Below are 19495 nucleotides of genomic sequence, written 5' to 3' on the forward strand. Positions count from 1 at the left end.
GGAGATTGGTTCCAGGACCCCAGGGGATTCCAAAATCCACAGGTGCTCAAGTCCCTCATGTAAAATGACATAGTTTTTGCATGTAACCTACGCACATCCTCCTGTATACTTTAAATCATCTCTAGAGGGCTTACAGTACCTAATGCGATATAAATGGTATACAATAGTCGTTACACTGCCTTGTTTAGGAAATAATAAGAAGGAAAGAGTCTATACATGTTCAATAAGATGCAACGTTTTTAACATATTCTCAGTCAAAGGTTCGTTAACTCTGGGGATGTGGAGCCCACAGATACAGAAGGTGACTGCATGGCTCCAGGGGTTGGGACTGTAGCAGCGAACAAAGCAAAGTCCCTGCCCTCTTGATGATGACTTAATAGTGGGAAAATGGGACAGTAGCTAATAAACATATACTAAGGCCAAGTAATTAATCAGCAAGGAATAAAAGCAACAGGATGAGGGCAACTAGGAGGTTATAGGGTGGGAAAAGGTGGAGGCGTGAAGAAATTAAGAGCAAATTGATAGCTAGGAGAAAAGTATTCAGGAAGGACCCATGAGTGGAAATGCACATGGCAGCAGGTCAGACACAGAGACGACCTTGGACAGAAAGTCTGTGAAGTCATGGCATGAGGCTAAGAAAAGAGTTTTAGAGGATTCACGAAGTAGACTCTACAAAATTAGAACTCTGCATACTAAACCCACAGCAAATGAAGCCAAAGGACAAACAATAACTAGGGACAAGTTGGTCATTTCTGTCACAACAGGGCAGGTTTCCTTAATTTTTTAAAAAAGAAAGTTCTTTTACATCAATATGAGAAAGTCAATCATCCCAATGGAAAAACAAATGGACAAAGAATATTAAGAGACAGAGAACAAAAATAAATAGCTTTTAAGTAGATTAAAGATGTCCACCGTTACCCATAATGAGGGAATTTCAGATGAGAAACACACTGGGATGCCTATTTCTTATCCTATCAATTGGCAAAGATCCGAGTATTTGATCTTAGTAACATCTAAAAGCTTGAGTCTAGAGAACCAGACTCGGCCGTGGATTGCTGGCGGGAACCTAAGCAAGTACAGCCTTTGTGGGAAGAACCTGGGCAGTGACTAAAAATGTTAAATGTTCACGTCTTTGGCCTGGCAGTGTTACTTCTAAGAGTTCATCCAGGACATTCATTTGCACAGATGTTAAATGAATTATGTACAAGATACTGTAGCATTATTGGTAATAGCAGGGAATCCTGGGGCCTGTTGAGGAGTGAGATATTAATTAAAAGTCAGGGGAGAGTCTTATTATGAATTCTTTTTTAAATGTGAATCCTGGGATGTTTCTGAGCAGGTGGAATGATTACAAGGTTACTTTTTTTTAAAATGTGTCTGCCACTGGTTTCCGGATGGACTGGTCATGGGGAAGAGGTGGGTGACAACTTCCATGTCATTTAGAGAGTTCTGACTGAGCTCTGTGGGGACAGCCTGTTTAGGGGGAAGGAGCACAGGGGTGGTGTGGGTGAGGCCTGTGAGGTAGGCAGGGGCCAACATATGGAAGGCTTTCTTATGCTGAGCTCATAGACACCCTCCGTATGTCTTTAGAGGAGGGCAGTGGCCAAATCAAATTTGCATTTTTAAAAGATAGTCCTGCTGGCAATGTCAGAGAAGAGAGAACAGCAAAGCCTGACATAGTAAAAAAATGTCGGAAAGAAAAAAAAGTTTTCACTGCAAAATGTGTATGGACCTTCTGCCTGTGTAAGTTCAAGTTCTCCACTTTCAAGTCTGTCCCCTTCCTGGTTATTCAGACCTTGTCTGTCCACTGTGGTTGCAGTCCTCAGTTCGCCAGGAGCTGTGGTCTCTTTCCCAAACTCTCCTGAAACACATTCCTATCCCAGATCTCACTGGGACATTTTAATTAGTTGGGTTGAATGAAAAGAAAGGACACGTACACTCCATGTACCTGTCTCCAGCAAGCCACGGTAGGCAGCGGAGTCCCTAATTATAGCCATGCCAGGGGCCTTCATCAGCCGACATGTAAACACTGAAGCTGTTTTTTTCTTTTTCTTTTAATGAATAACTGGATGCCAGTGAATGGATTTACCAGGGTGCCTTTAAATTGCTTGATTTTTATGAATTCTTTCATATGCTTCTCAGTGGGGAGAGCATGATAGTTAGGCTGAAGTCTGGGTGATGAGTGGGTAAGCCCTGCTTCCAAAGAAAAGAGCAAAACTGAGCGCCATGGAATTCTCAGAAAATAATGGGGAAGATTGTGCTCGTGGATTCCATTTTTCAAGAGGAGAATATTAAGGACAGATTTAGACAATTTAATGAGAGCATTGAAGTGGAATGCTATTATCTTAGTTCAAATCTTCCTCAAATGAGGGAAATTTAAAAGAAAAAATTACATGCTTTACCTTTGTTAACTCAAAAACATTCTAAACACCAGGAAGGCAGCACCATGGGCAGCTTTTGTCCCCGTCACCAATCCACAGTGATAGGGCAACGTGCCTTGGCAAATGATGAGCAGTTATTAGATTAAGTTGAAATTAATCAAATTGAATTTTCAAGGTTGTCCCTCCTATAGCTACTTAGGAAAAGTTTAATAACATCTCATTTTTTTAAAAAAAGGCTTCCTCATCTTGCCTTCTCTAAAACAGTTTGAAAAGACTTACCTTCTAGGTAAGACAATAGTACTCAGCTGAGTCGCTTCTGATTTTATATCTCCTCAATATGGTTTGGATATGGAATGTCCCCCTTATTGAAAGCATAGTCTCAGTGCAGCAAGGTTCAGAGGTGGGGCTTTTAGGCAGTGCCTGGGTCATGGGGGCTTTGAGCTTATTGGTGGATTAGCCATTTGGTGGTTACTTTGGTGATAGTTGAATGGATTACTGGGAAGTAGCACTTAGCTGTAAGAAGTAGGTCACTGGGGGTGAGACCCTTTCTTCTCTCTCTCTGTTTCTTGGCCACTATGAACTGAATGGTTTGTTTCTGCCATGAGGTTCTGCCTCACCTCAGACCCAGAGCAATGGAGCCAGCCAGCCATGGACTAAAATCTCTGCAACCAGGAGCCAATATAAATCTATCCTTCTCTAAGATGTTTTGATCAAGTATTTTGGTCACAGCAATGAAAAGCTGACTATCATACTCCTGCCGAGGTAAATTAAAAACATGTATGATCATATAGAGTTATATGTGACGTTTATATCCTAGAAGAGTGTAAACCTCCAGGAATCCCCACAGTATGAGAGCTTTCAGTTCGGAGCCATCCAGAAAGCAGAAGGCATCTAGCGCCCAGTGCTGGGAGCTTCTTCTTCCAAACCAATGCTATACCTCTCTCATGTGCGCACGGCAGGACACATTCTTCCTAATCTGAGGCAAGCCGACATGTTTAGGTATCTTGATTCTCTGCAAACTGAGAACACGTTTCCCTGTGTGGTCCCTTCAAGGCAACATTTTAGTTTTTCTTAACCATCATGATGTTTGTAAATAGGAGTGCTGTGACCTGCACAGCTGTTAATTCAGGTACCAGAGGAGGGGTAATGAGGGGATGAAGAAAATACAGACAGACACACAAATAGAGAAAAAGCTGGGACTCGGTGGCTCACTAAAATCTTGGTAGGAAGATCGTGACCCAGAACAAGCTCAGCTCGTTCGTTTTATAGGTTTTATCATTAAATGAGTTATTGTGAGAAAGTTTCCTCAAAACAAGCAGAACCAAGGTCATAGGTGTAAGCAGCCCAATTATGATCATCCCTTAACTTTCTACCGCCTGAGCAGCTAGTGTCTGAACCTCAGGTCAAGAACTTATAGTTTGGTGGCTGGCACAGAACCTCCTATTGAACAGGGAGTCACCATAGCAACTGGGCGATCGAGGCACCCTCACACTGAAAGCTCCCAGAAGAGGCATTGCTTCTGTCACTGGACAGCTTAAGGACCATAATTCAGTCACCACTCCCAACACAGGGGTGTACTGTAAATGCTAAATTTGTGAAATATTATTTGACAAGCAACAATCACCTCTGCATTCATTTAACATACAAAATAGCACCAATTACCTGTCTTAGAGTCATCCATGTGCTTCACTGCCTTGCTCCTCACATCAATTGCTTTCAATACTTCCACCAAAATATTAAGCAAATTTGTTCCTATCTTTTCACCTACACAAAAGGTAGAGGTAACGGCTTATAAAAACTGAACATTACTGAGACCTAAAGGTGCCAGTCATTGTGCTAGTAATTTTTAAAGCACCATCTAATTTCATTGCTCATTCCATCACTATTAGATATAGCCATAATCTCCATTGCATAGATGAAAACTTTATAAATTAAACAATTTTCCCATTACCTCCCAGCCAGGCACCTGACTCCACAGTCCCCTTTCCTAAGCAGAATACGTTGGCCTAGAGGTACAGCTTTACCTGCAACCTGACTCCTTGCCTTTGGATGGACACCTCTGGAAACAGCTACTCATCCCCACCCTGTGTTAACAGAGTCAGTGACCCTCTGTGTGCACCAGTATTCATGCTGTTTCTAATTCGTCTATATTTTATTATCCATTTAGAAACAAAGAGGATATACACTGCTTAAGCAAGGCAACAATCTTCTTTAAAGAGAAGCAAAGGTTGGGTGACACAGGAGATGTGTGCAGAAAGGATCCGCTGATTGCTACCTGGCAGACTGACTGTCCTCATTTAATTGGCAAGAGAGATGAGCTCCAAGAGCAGAGTTAAAAATAACATTCCAAATATTTCAAAATATAAATGGCACAGAGATAATTAAGATACCACAGGATGGCAGCCTCTGGAGCAAGTTATAGCCATGTAGTGACTTAATTGGTTTCAGAGAAACTCACCAACTACTGCCTTGATGTCACAAGATTATTTTGTTCTTTCACTGGGAAGGAAAAGGGACTGAGGTGTCCCAAGTCCTGACATATCTTAGCCACAAGGTAGACAGAGGGTTCTCCTTAGACTAGAGGAGTTTGATTGGTGAGGGGCTTGCCTGGTAGTTGGGAAGCACTAGACCAGCAGTGGATCATGGAGACACTCCCAATCGGGGTGGGGTCAGAGACCAAGGAGAAGCTGCCATTTCACTGAGGCCTTTTCTCAGATCCAGAGCTAGACAACTCTGACCCTCCTCTATGACTTCCTCACCTGGCGATAAGATGTGCCTGAACTAGATTCCTAAAGGCAGTCTACAAGCCTGACTTTTTACAGTGGACTTGCAAAATACTGATGGAGTTTTCAGAAAGCTGCTTTTCCTTTCATGTTATGCACAGTTAGAACAAAAATGAAAAAACCTGGGGTGGGAGCGATGACATCATACATGTACATGTATTTCTGATTTTTTAATTTTTTTTAGATTTGTGGACACAAATATATGAGTTATTTGCAGGAGTTTATCTGATCTTCTATCAGCTATCTTATTTTCACGAACAACTTTGTAGTAGGAAACTATAAGCCTCCCAAACCCACTATTTATGAGTGCTAGCCTTTCTCCTGTTCTTATTGATAATCTAGGTGTAACGGTAATTGGTGTATTCGTGTTATTTTATGTGGATGTTATCTAGATGTTATTTTATCCGGACACAATTTCATCTGAGCTTTTCCAGGAATTTGAATAATTTGCATATTTTTAGTTAAGGGGAATATAGTGCTCTAATTTATTTGTGTGCATTCATACTAACTAATGCTTTATCATTAGTATTTTGATTAATAAGAACTTCTGAAGTTACTTTGATGATGATGTTGATGATGATGATGATGATGATGATGATGATTATGGTGAGGATGATAAAAAATTTGAAATTCCTCTTGACAAATTTTTAAGTATACAGCATAGTATTATCAACTAAATGTTTATGGCTTCATTTAATGGTGATTCTAAAGTTTTGAGCTAATCCCTATTAGCTTTGAGTTTCTGAAAGGCAATCTAACTTTATTGAACTAAGTATTTTATCTACATTGTATTTTACAAAAACGCACATAACCTAGACCATATAACAAACAGCTTAAATTAAGTGGCTTATTCTGACTGGTGACCTAAATTAAAAGAAAAATAAATAAATGCCTACTTACATGAAAAAATTTTCATCTTATAGAACTTTGTCTCTCATGTGGAATCCAGAGAGAAATAAGGAAATAAAGGGGGCAGGGGACAAGTATCCCATGAAAAAAGAAGAGATCTGTGGAGTAGAGGAAGTGGATTGAGGGGAAGAGGAACGAGAAAAGGGAGGATCTGTGGAATGAAAATTGAGAAATTATGCTAAGTCCATATAATGAATATACCACAGTGAATTTCACCTTTATATATATCTACAACGCACCAATTAAAAAACAATAAATAAATAAGAGGTGGGATCGTAATGGAGTGAATGATATTCAATACGTGCATGATCACATCAGAGTGAACTCAGCTATTGTGCATAGTTACAAAACACCAATAAAAACATTAAAAATGCACCGTCCTAAATTCATTTGTGTAACAAAGCAGATGGATTGACATCAAGAATAGAAACACAAGGATAAATAGTTTGGGTGCACATAGTCATTTGACTGTGTTCTATGTGGGCCATCAACACAGTCACCTTTTTCCATAGCCATAGAGGCAACTCACTGTTGAAGAAAGTATCACTCTAGCGCTTCTTGTGGTTTTGGGAGATGAATCTGCAGTCCTGGGAAGCTACAAGGTTAGTGCTGTGGTCTTGAAAAGCATGGACTGGAAAGACTGAAGTCACCAGAGAAACTTCCCCAATTTGTGATGCAAATTGAGCAGCTACTTGCCTTTCTTAGAGAAGGGAGGTTCTGCTAGGAAAGAGAGTATTTTAATTTAAACAAGAAGAGAACTTTCTTGAAAATGTGTTCACTCCCATAATTTCAAACTGCAACTCAATGTAGGTCCAAAAGAGTGTCCTTTTTGCCCAGACCACAACTACTTCCACATTTTCAGTTAAGCGAGCATTATTACTGTATGAACTCAACCTATCCATGTTGGATACTATATTGTAATAGACCAGTACTTGCCATATGATGATTTATGCAATATGTATATAAAGCATACACTTAAGCATCCCATGATTTTCAGTTCCTTTAATTTTATTTGTTGGATGATCCATGGTGCCAATTCTTTTTCCTATGTAAGGATTTCTTGATTTTTTTAATGATACATCTGTCTAGAGAAACTTGCTCATTCATCATAATTAATCTTCATCATAAAGCCTGCTGGAAAGTTTGATGATAAAGGGATTATTTTTTATAAGCACACCAAAAAAAAAAAAAAAATCACAAAAGAAGCACACCAACTTTCAGACAACATTTAGCTGTCCTTCAAAATCTTCAAGGAAACATTAAAAAAAAATTTTTTTTTTTGCTTGCCTTTTAAAATAAGAATTTATTTTTTCTTTCCCATTTTTACTGGTGCATTAGAGTTAATGGGATTTATTGTTGTATATTCATACATGTATACAATATAACAATATAATTTGGTCGATATCACTCCCCAGCATTTCCCCCCTCCCTCAGCAGCTCCTACCCTCCAGTCCCTTTCCTCTCCTGATCTCCCTTTGATTTCCATGAGATTCCACCAGTCTACCTGTCTTTTCCTTTTTCCTCTCTAGCCTCTGCATATGAGAGAAAACACATGTCTCTTAATCTGAGTTTGACTTATTTCACTTAGCATAATGGTCTCTAGATCCATTCATTTTTCCTGGAAAGAGATGACATAATTTTATTTTTCTTTATGGCTGAATAAAACTTCATTGCATATATATACCACATTTTCTTTATTCATTCTTCCGTTGATGGACACGTAGGCTGGTACCATACTTGGTCTATTGTCAATCATGCTGCTATAAACAGGGGTATGCGTGTATCACTGTAGTATGATGACTTTAATTCTTCAGGGTAAATACCAAGGAGTGGTATTGCTGGGTCACATGGTGGTTTCAGGCCTGGTTTTTTGAGAGCCTCCATACTGACTTCCATAGTGGTCGTACGAATTCACAGTGCCACCAACAGTGTAAAACAGTTTAAAGGAGAAATTTTTAACATTGAAATACTACAACCATCTTCTATCCGCTTTGCCAGGTAGTTAGGTCATTAAGATCTGGTGAAACAGCTACTTTTGCTACAAGATCCTTCCATGACATGCAAAGAGAAGTCCATTATCTGTGGAGAAATATCGGAAAAATTTTTGTGAGGACTTCCTTATGTGACCTTGTTCCTGCATGTGATTTTCAGGCCACTTACTCCATGAGAATCATATAGATAGAATGTGGGGATGGGAAAGAGATGGAGAGGACTCCCTGATGCTCCTAGTTCAGCTATGGAAGCAGTAGTTTTCCATCATTCCAAGGGAATATGGTGGGTGTGAGGTGTGGCCCAAAACAGAATCACACAACTATAAAAGCTGATACTGTTTATAAAGCCTGGATCTCTTTAAAAAAATGCTCACAGACAGTTCTGGGTCTTTAATATACAAAAAATAATAATAATAACAATCTTTTTTACCAACCTAATTCATAGCTATTTATAACCCTGAAAATTTTTAGATGTTGAACTTTGGTTGAACATGGTTGGGTATGTAATAAAAATAAAATTTGGTTTCCTCACACAACTACTACAAAACAGCAGACTATAAACAGTCTTTTATATTAATAACATATTATATTTAGAAAGCAGATTATATGATATATGTATACTATATTTCATTGCATGCTTAAAATATTGATGCACAGAGAAAAAGTACATAGGGCCTATACCACACTGTTTATAGCATTATTCCGGGAAGTAGGATTACGGTGTATTTCTCTTCTTTTATGTGTTTTGTTAACATTGGATAATAAACATATATTATTTTGAAATAAAAAACAAAAAGGAAAATGTTTAAAGTTGGCTCCTAAGAGCTTCAACAATTGAAAAGCTTGAGATCTATTGAGTCTATAGGTTGAGTCTAGATTATGCTGTTTAATGGCCTCCAATGCTTTAAATTAGGTTTAAATTAATTAATTCAGCTCTTCAGTCATACTACACACAAACATTCTTCCAAAGTAACAGTGTCATTATTGCCAAAAAAAGTCTATTCCCCAGCCTGGTGGGGAGCAGGCTACCAAATGATACTGGTTACCAAGAGCAGAAGACAGATAGTTTTCAGTGATATCAGAGTGAACACCTGCCCCTCATCACAGACACTGAGAAACACCTTGTCACCCGTACCTCTTATACACCACACTAACCTGTGACACAATAAATTCAGAATTTTCCATGCCATTTAGCTAGGTAGTGACAAAGAGGGACTCCTAATTCATAGCCCTTGCCTCCATATTGACAGCACCATCTTCTGCAGAAAATGAACACTCCCAAGAAATGTTCGATTCAATTCAGTTCAGAAGGATTTCGTAGACATTTTTTAAGAGCTTACAATGCGATGTGAATCAGACTAGGCCTTAACTGTACCAAACCAAGTAAGAGAAACTGCCTTTATCCCCACCACACCAAGGGATGTTGAAGATCACCAACAGAAGGGTGTGGTGGGTAGTGATAGCGCGGAGTAGGGACAGATCTGTGTTTCCTGGGAAATCCAGAAATCCTTCATATAGGTGAATATCCTTGAGTTGGGTCTTGATATTTGTGTGTCCAAATTCGCAGATCAGCACATCTTCGAGGTTTCCATTTTTCCCAACTCCCAAAGAAGAAAGGCCAGACCCTGTTTTGGAATGCATTTGGTTCCTGACCCAATACTGTTTTTAATTTCGCGTGGAAAAGTTAATATGTTCGGCTCTCTGCATCTGGACTGATTTTCTTAATTGTAGGCCTGGTTCCATGCATGTAAAATAATTTTTAATTCTTCAAATGAAATAAAATAAGTGATCATTTTAAGATTTAGTCATCCCTTTTATTTTTGACTATATAAAAGAAAAAAAAATGTAAGCAGTTATTCTTCAGCCAGTTGTTTTGAAAATGTTTAAATGCAGGTTAAGAACCTGAAACCTCCTGTTCTCAAATAAATCATGTCCCTGTATTTCAACAGATGCAATGCTCTTGGTGGCAGAGCGACTGGAAGGGCCATTCAACATTGAGTCCGTCATGGACCCCATAGATGTCAAGATTTCTGAAGCCATTATGAACATGCAGGAGAACAGCATGCAGGTGTCTGCAAAGGTATTTGCATTAATAATGTATTTACTAATGTATGTACATAATGCAGGTGCAGTAACCTAAAAATGAAGTCACAAGATATATTGGCTGGGATTATAAATTCTAATAGGCTGCCAGTGAGCTTTTCCTGTTGAGCCACAAATTTGCTACTTCGTGAAAGGCGTGTAACAAAATGGCCTTGGGAAGGGAAGTCATTTTTTCATTGGCAGCCACTCAACCATGATGAAATGACTGACTGCCTAAAAGTTTCAGGGAGCCCCAATGTGATTCCCTCACATTTGTGAGCAATTTGGTCAAAATTTTCTTTTTTAATGTTTGAAATGTCAACACACCTTCACCATGATCCCTCTCTAGTAACTTCTGATTCTATCAACAGCTGTGTAGGTGAGGCACGTGTCCTGTATGTTCAAGTGTAAATAATTAAACGCCCTATCTGACTTCCTTTTAAGACTAGGTAAACCATTCATTAATGAATCATCAAGGGCAAACGTTCCTTTGTATGGAGTCGAGCACACCTTAAAAAGAAAAAGGTAGTGCATTTTCATAAATCATGAGACAGAGCTTCTGGGCTTGCAGCTGCAGCACAGGAAACCCAGGTGCACAGGGTTTTGTTTCTTCGTTTGTTTGTTGTGTTTGTTTTGTTGTCTGCACCAAGTTGAAGATGAGCAGGACCCTCTTTAAGCAAAACTGAGCCGTTTTCAGCAGGTCTCAACCTCATCCTTCATCCCCCGTCCTCCCATGCTGTGCCTGCACAATGCCCTTCTGTTCTCTTTCCTAGTCCCCTGTCAAGAAACACTAACCAAATCTATATCAGTCCTTTAAACCTAGTGACTGAGTGATTGCATTTTAATTGAAAGTCATTTGCACTAAAATGTCAGGCCAAGAGTTGCATGATTAGCTTTCTTCAATTTTTAAAATCCTTTGTGAAAGAGATTTCAAATATAATCAAGGAGGAGGGGAGAAATTGCAAAGCAGGAAGGAAGCAAGCCATGGAATTGCCCCTAGGTCTCCTTGGCTAAGCGTGAATCAAACTAGATTTGGGCTTTTCAGGGCGAACTTGGAGGAAGTAGGAGGAGACAGAATCTGACCTGAGTTTCTTTCTCTCTCTGGAAGACAGATGAGCCAAGAGTTTCTCAAACCCATTTCTGCACTTGGTGTACCCAGCATGAAAGAGAACACTCCAAGTTGCCATCAACTGTTGGGGAAAGAGCATATTTGGGGGTTTCATGAATGGTCATTTTCTTTCTTTCCTGTGGGAAGAAAAAAATGAGCAATCATCTATTTCACTCAAATCTATTGCCTAGAAACCAATTACTGTCTTTTTGAGAGGCCACATATCCGAGTGCTCAAGTAAGTAGGTGCTAAGTTTGTAGACATTCAAAATGGCTCTAAAGAAGAAGACACAACACGCATGGGCAAAAGCGTCCTCAGTCTGAGATCATCTCACTCTCCTTGGAAGCAGGTGTCTGTTTCCATTGGTGCATGCTCCTCCACGTTCAAGTCAAGCATTTCTTCCTCTTTTTTTTTTTTTTTTTTTTCCTTTCATCCATCCCTTCAATAAATATTTATTGAGAATCCATATGTCAGGCACAGTTCAAGTGCTGGGGAGACAGGAGGGAACAAGGCACAGCTCCTACAGAAACAAGGTCATGTCCCCTGCTTTGCCTTTCAGCTGCTCCTCTTGCAGAGGTGGGATCCAAACTCCTACCAGGTCTTGCACTGTCTGGTCCCTGCTGACCTGTGACCGTGGCTTCCTGTCATTTGACACTGTGCAGTCACCTGGATTTTTCTCGGTACTTTGAATGTTTCTTTGCCTATAATTTACCTGCCTGTCCCATTTCTGCAGGTCTCTCTTATGGTTCCCTGTTAGAGCAATCTAACAGTGTCTCTTATACATTGGAAACAGACAGATGTTCGGGGACTTGCTGCCTGGCATTATTCTGACTTCTCTGGTGGGGAACTTCAGGTGGTATAGAAGTCACTGATGTGTTCCTAGAACCCAGTCCAGTATGTCACACACAGAAACTCTAGGTAAATAGTTGTTGAATTAATTTATAAACAACAACAAGAAAAAGAGGAGCAGCTCTAGTGAGTGAACTCCAGTCAGCTTTTAAGAAATCAACCTTTTTCAAGAATTACCTACATTATTTTTAATTACATTTTTAAATTGAAAAATAAAGAATCTAAGTATTTATAATATAGTGATGTTTTGAAACATCTATACAAAGTGGAATGGCTAAATCCAGCTAATTATCATATGCATTGTACTTTACATACTTTTCATTTATTTTTGTAGTGAGAACACTTCAAACCTAGTCTTCCAGCAATTTTCAAGCATCAATACACTGTTGTTACGTCTAGTTCAAATCAAGCAAGCCTCTCAAAATCCTCCAAGTGTGATGGACTCTTCTAGAATGTGAATGAGATGTTTTTGTGGATTTTGTCCAACTACATTAGAATAGTATTGCTGTTAATAAAAATGTCCTTTAAAATGACACATTTCTTTGTAAGAAATGCCAAATTCAAGAAGAGGACTAATACAGGGCACACAAGGGTCTACTCACACAGGGGATACAGTAGAAAGGGTCATGAAATGATAATACAAAAAATGTCCAATGGACTAGCAACAGAAGTGTATCTGGTGTGTATGGCACAGAGAAAAGAGAACGGGGGAGTTAAGAAGAAAGGAAAGAGGACCAGAGTCTGCAGGATGCTGATGAGGAAGGGCCAAAGCCAGCTTTTACTATCGTGGCAAGGTCAAGGTGGTTAGAATCTGGATCAACCCAACAGGAAACACCAATAGGATTTGCCAGTGAATAAACACATTTTGAAAGAGGTTTTATTTCATCAGCAGAATGGGGTTTTCTTTTAAGTGTAGGAATACATGGTTTCATCTTTCATATAAGCCACATCCATAGAATCACACATGCACAGGAATCTAACATGTACATTCTAGCTAAGAAGCAGCATTTATCCTTTTTCTAAAAGGAATCCTTAGTCACTGTGGATAAAGACTCTCATCAAACTTGAAGTTCTGAATTTCCAGACTGGGGCTGGAGTATCTACCTAGAGACACTGTTCACTTCTGATAGGTGAAGTTCAGGTGAGGCCAAGAGCTGTTTCTTAATTGGGGGCAGGACATTCTGAGAGTTGGAAATCTGTTTACAAATTAAAATGACTTTTTACTGCAGGATATGATTAGTACCTTTTCCTTTGAAAATCATATATTTTACTAAAGCAGTTACTGATGGAAGTCATTCCCAGTTCCCAGTTGTTAAGAAAGCAACAATATGTATACCAGCCAACTCATATTTGTTGAGCGCATGCTGCCAAGCAGTGTAGTAAGTGCTTTTCATGGTTTACATTATATAATATCTATGACAATACTGTAATGAGATTATCTTTCCCCATAGTTTGCAAACAAAGAAATCAAAACTTAGAGAAGGAAAGTAACTTACCAAGATCTCATGGTGCAGCAGGTATTCCAAAGCCCATCTTGCAGATCAATACATTACAGTGAGGTTGGTGTCTGCAGAGTGATTCTCATAGGAGGGTGAAAGTTAGTGAATAGTTGCTCAATAAATCAAGTATTTAGACAAGGTTCCATAATCTTCAGTAAAACCTGCATGAGAAGGTACAAAAACAGGTGACAAAGGCAGGTGAACTCCAGCTGTCTCCCTACTGCTTCCCAATGTGACAAATTCTAATTAAACATTTCTCTTATCCAGCCTAATCACTCATTTCTTCCACCCTTTCCTAGAATTATTAGACTACAAAATATAAAATCCCTTTCTTTCCTTTCTGTACCAAAAGGCAAAAGAAATACTTCAAATATGAAATCCCTTTCAACAAATGTTCTCATCATATCTAGAGGAAGGAGAACTAATCTCTGTACATGATTATTGAGATCATGAATTAGAGGGTTACAGACTAATGAAAAGATCTATTCTCCCCATGTATGTTCATGATTCAATCTTGTCCCAGATCTGTTTTTATAGATATTGTCAAATTCTTCTACCTCTCCTGTTTAGCCCACAGGGAAGCAGTTGAGGTGAAATGCAGTGAGATTCCTTTCCAAAATAAAAAATACATGACCATACCAAATTGTATAACCAAGCTATAGTATGCATTTTTTTGATAACTGTCGGGGTCTTAAGCCCCCCTGCTCTTCTCGACCAGTGACAAGGGAAGGGGACACTCCCCAACAAGGTCAGACCGGGATAGGTAGGGCTGACTGACCGCCTGCTCCCAGCCCTCCCAGAGGAGGACAATCAGACACATCAGGGAGACCTGTCACAGCAGGAACTCATTTATTGAGGGAGTCACACAGCTTCTATGTAGGGTGGGGGCTAGGCAGAAACCAATCAGCTTAAAGGTCAGCAAGGGGTGGGGGTGTTTCATGCAGGTGAGAGTCCCATAGGACTATATGGCAAGCACAAGCTGATCACATTCGTGGAACTGTTGTTAACCAATCCCTGATGGTGGTCCGATTTATCCTCATTAACTATTGAAACCGCCTTTGAGGCCTTGATCTTGCTCACTCGCCAGGGAGTAAGGAGCCAGCCTGAGTTAGTTAACGTCTCATTAGTCCCAACATATCCCCCTTTTTTGTTTTATATTAAGGGTGTGTCTGTCTTAGGTTGCCACTGGGAGGGTCTTACCTGTCATGGACCATCACCCTAGCAGTTTGGGGGTCCGCCTTACTCGAAGGAGTGCCTGTCTTAGGTTGTCCACGGCAGAGCAACATCCTAACCCGTCATTGGACAATGAGGCTCTAGCCCTCATTTCCTGTCTTAGGTCAGTATGAGCTCCCCATGAATCTTACCCGTCATTGACTACCACCTTAGCACTTCAGGCGGGACCCTCAGGAGGAGCAGGGCTTAAGGGAGAGACACTTAGACCCCAGTGTCCTGATAGGAGTGATCCATGATCCCATAAGGGCTCCCAATCACCATTATGAAGGGCGGTATAATGCTGTCGGACCACCATGAGCTGCACAGACTTAGCCTGGCTTTTCAGTAAATGGATAAGCTTATTGATTATGCAAGGCCCAAAGGTGAACACAAGGATAATGGTGATTAGCGGTCCCCTAAGCAGGAGGAGGTAGGGGAGCCACCCATGTAACCGAGTCCAGAGGAAATTCAAAAGGAGCTTGCTCCTACGATGTTCCAGATCTTCTTGTAGGTTTTTTATTTAATCTTGTGCAATGCCAGAGCAGTTGGCGTAGAAAGAGCACTCTTCACCAAGGAATAGGCAAAGCCCTCCTTCCTTCGCTGTCAGCAGATCCAAACCACAACGATTTTGCAGAACAACAGCAGCCAAGGAATCAAGCTGAGCCTGTAGATCTAAGATGGTAGAGCTGCAAAGTGCAATCTTAGGAGCTCTGTAGCTCTCAAGGAAGTCCACTGTCCAAAGTCAAAAGGTCAGAGACCCCAATCTCAATCACTGTTGTCCCATTTTTGCTACTGTGCATTACACTCTTTCTTAAATGTCATTTTAAGCAGTTTACATATATTGAATCCTAAGTCTATATGAACATTAGTTAACACAATTTAACATTGTATCTAAACATGAATTAAAGAAATGCTGAGAGAGCTTTTAACTCTCCTTTTGTGTGGCGAAGTGGCAAAATGTTTTTATGTTTAGCCTTTAAACAAATCAGGCTCTCAATAACCTTCAGAAATACATTTAACAAATTTTACATATACCCTATTGATAACAGGTCCTATAATAGAACATTAAATGATAGAAATAAATCCCCAATAAAATTTACTCTTTATAATTACCATTACAGACAAGTTTAGTTTGGAGAATAGCAACTTGATAAATTTCCTATTTTAAAAACTTGTATACCTGGAAAATATGAACACATTTAATATACAAAGAGTGACATTTCACAATTACCTTGACACTTTTATCTTACCAAATTTAGTTTTTAAAGAAAACCTTAGACTCTGTAACGTAGTACAATACCCTAACAGTTGTTTAACCATAATTGTATAAACCCCAATTTTTAAGACAAATTGTTCTAAAGAATAAAACTTAATAGACACAAAATTAAGAGTGAATTAGTGTTTCTAAGAAATCCTTGTCATTTTACCATATAGACTAAACTTTGGTTTATATCAGAACATTAGTATTTCACCTTAGGAAAAACCTTAAATAGCTTCACCTGTGTCACATACACACAACCAACTTAGTTACATGCAAACTTGTTGAAACTTGCCCTTTACAGACTTTCTTAGCACTTATTTAGACCCTCATGTATTTTATCACATAAGCACTTTCTTACCCAGAAACATTTTGTTTTTCACTAAATATATTTCCATATCTAGAACCTTTTATTTTTTTTTCTTTCCTATCTGTTGGCTTTTTAGTTCACATTCTGAAACAACTCTTATGAAACTTCTTAATTTATATAAATTACTCCATTTTAATAAGATTAAATATTTTGTTATTTATAGTACTCTAATTGAAACACAATTGAAACCTTTAGAACCCTTTGTATATAGAAATTATACCTGTTAGGACATAACTCTTAGTAATCTTGTTTTTAGTTTAGTGATGACACAAAACAATTTTTTCTACAAACACATTTGAGTAATCCCATGCATGTCAACTCTAATTCACTTATTTTCTTTAAAAAAAAAAAAAAAACAAAAAAAAAACCAAGATATTAGACAAGTGTCCTGAACAGTATTTGCCATCTTTTTCTTGTTGGAGGAAAGTCCTAGAAAAATTGATGTTAGACATTTTATTAGCATCAACATTTTATTAGTTTGACCACCGAGAGACTTGCGAGTTATTTTCAAGACATTTTACTTCTATTAGTTTACCCAATTTAAATTGAACCTTTTTAAATCACGTGAATTAAAAGTATTTGGATCCATTTTTAAATTTTACTTTTAGGAGCGCTCAGTTTTGATACAGACAAAACATGACATCAGACAGCACGACATACACATAACACAAAATCAAAGGCCTTGAAACTTTATAGGTGAATCTCCATTGCAATGTAACAGATGTTCAAAAACTCTAGTTGAATAAAAAATAAAAATAGAACTGATCAAAAAAGTCATGAGCCCAAAAAAAATGTAAAATTAAAAAAAAAAAAACAAGAGAGTCGTGGAAAAATGATACGGCCATTAAGTACTTTAGTAAAGCACCATAAAATTTACTTTTGCTGGAGTTCAGGTAAGACTCTTTTGTTTTTTTTTTTTTTTTTTTTTTCTTTTTTTCTTTTTTTTTCTTTTGGGTTTGTGACAGGTCTCCTACTAAGCATTCTGGCTTCCTTCATTTACATTTCAATGTAAGCCTTGACTGAGATTTGGATCTGAAAGGGGCTAAAATGCTCCAGCAGAAACTTGATGCCTAGGGCATTTTAACCCTTATTTCTGGTTAGTAATCAATTAAGGTTTAGACGCAGAAAATTATGAAATAATTATCTCCCAATACTTGTGGGGCCTGGGGCTACTATATCATACTCCTTACTAGGACATGCCACCATGGTTGGGCTGGTTACTCCCTCCACACCAGCATATGTGGGACCTAATGGCAGGAGGACTAGGTGGGCTGGGTGGGGCAAAGTTGGAGGAGGAGGAGGAGGAATTAAGAGGGGGAGAAGAAGGAGGCATTCGAGTTTGCAGGAAGAGCAGAGAAGCACAAGAAAGAAGAGACTTGAAGATAAGGAATCCCTTTCCATCTGCCCGCTCACTTGCGGCAGCTGTGTGCCAATATCTTTGGTAGCCACAATCCACCTTCCCATGGAGCGATCTTTCATCCCTGCACAGGCCAATTTGTGATCGGTAGTCATTCCTTCCCAAACTAACATTTTAACATTTACTGGGAGGGCCATACAGGGAGCGGGAGGTTAGAGTCTGTGAGTTCTTGCCCAGTATCATAAAATGGCCACCGGGAAGATTTCCCACCATCCAGAAGGAGAAGGGCAAGGGCTGTCATTGGAGTCTGATGTGGCCCCAGAATACAAGATGGCAGCAATGAGCCTCCCCGGGAGGTAGTGGGCCCTCCCTATGAGTAGAGACTGGCTGCCCTTGTGGTTCCTGAACCTTGGGAGGAGCAGATGGAGATGGATTGGGCTCCTCATTAAAGGTCTCCCAAGGTTGTTTACTATGTGGCAAGTTTCTGGAAGGAGATGCAATGGGAGGAGCCGGCGGTTCTTTAGGTGGCGGCTCTTTGGGGAGAAACTTGGAGCCCCCTTTGGGAGGTCCTGGAGAGAAGCAGGCCTTAAGGGCGGATAATGTAGGGCAGACTCCCAATGGGGGACCCTCCCCTAAATTGATTTCCCTCTTCTTAACAAGTTGTTTTACATGATCCCATGTGGACCAGTCAAAAAGATTAGTGGCGGGAAGCCAAGAGGCCACCCGAGTAAAGGTGTCCCAGGCTTTTTCCGCCTGTGTATCATACCACTCAAGGCCCCTGATCTTCAGCATGAAGAGCGCAGGGTCACCATGTGTGGTGTGTGTTTGCCCCATCTTTTCGGGGATGCCTTACCTCGGAACCCGCTTGGCCCGATCTGCCGGTACTTGCGGTTTCGAAACTGCCTCTTCGCTTTGGCTGTGGTTCAGCCTTGAGGGGCCCCACGTTGGGCACCAGATGTCAGGGTCTTAAGCCCCCCTGCTCTTCTTGACCAGCGACAAGGGAAGGGGACACTCCCCAACAAGGCCAGACCAGGATAGGTAGGGACTACTGACGGCCCACTCCCAGCCCTCCCGGCGGAGGACAATCAGACGCCACAGGGAGACCAGTCACAGCAGGAACTCGTTTATTGAGGGAGTCACACAGCTTTTACGTAGGGTGGGGGCTAGGCGGGAACCAATCAGCTTAAAGGTCAGCAAGGGGGGGGGTTCACACAGGCGAGAGTCCCATAGGACTATATGGCAAACACGAGCTGATCACGTTCCCGGAACTGTTGTTAACCAATCCCCCATGGTGGTCCAGTTTATCGTCATTAACTATTGAAACTGCCTTTGAGGTCTTGCTCTTGCTCACTCGCCAGGGAGTAAGGAGTCAGCCTGAGTTAGTTAACGTCTCATTAGTCCCAACAGATAACATCATGGTGCTCATTTTAACTAGATTCTAGATTTGTTAACCCTCTGTGTAGATCATATACATTTTTAAAGACTGAGGTCAAAAGCATATTAAAATTTTTCTTGCTTTCCTTTTGGGTAAAAAAATCACTTCATAATGATGACAGCCATCACGGTTGAACCCCTACTATATCCATTCAACGAATACCCCACCATATGCCAGGCATAAGAACTCCAGTGGATTCCTGTGTCGGTCTCTTTCTAGATGCCTTATTTACATACTTATTTGAAATCCTTACTGCATTCT

General features: G+C 40.0%; 1 protein-coding gene across 3 annotated transcripts in view; it reads left to right on the forward strand.

Annotated features, from left to right (window-relative positions):
- Positions 1 to 19495, forward strand: part of GPC6 (glypican 6) — a 1180914-nt gene that overhangs the window by 1059231 nt on the left and 102188 nt on the right. For all 3 annotated transcript variants that reach the window (XM_079136560.1, XM_079136561.1, XM_079136562.1), the window contains exon 5: positions 10014 to 10144. In XM_079136560.1, the coding sequence (XP_078992686.1) occupies positions 10014 to 10144 (131 nt within the window). The remainder of the gene's footprint in view (positions 1 to 10013; positions 10145 to 19495) is intronic.

Source organism: Sciurus vulgaris (genome assembly GCF_902686455.1).
Source record: "Sciurus vulgaris genome assembly, chromosome: 4".
In the NCBI taxonomy this organism is placed as follows: Eukaryota; Metazoa; Chordata; class Mammalia; order Rodentia; family Sciuridae; genus Sciurus; species Sciurus vulgaris.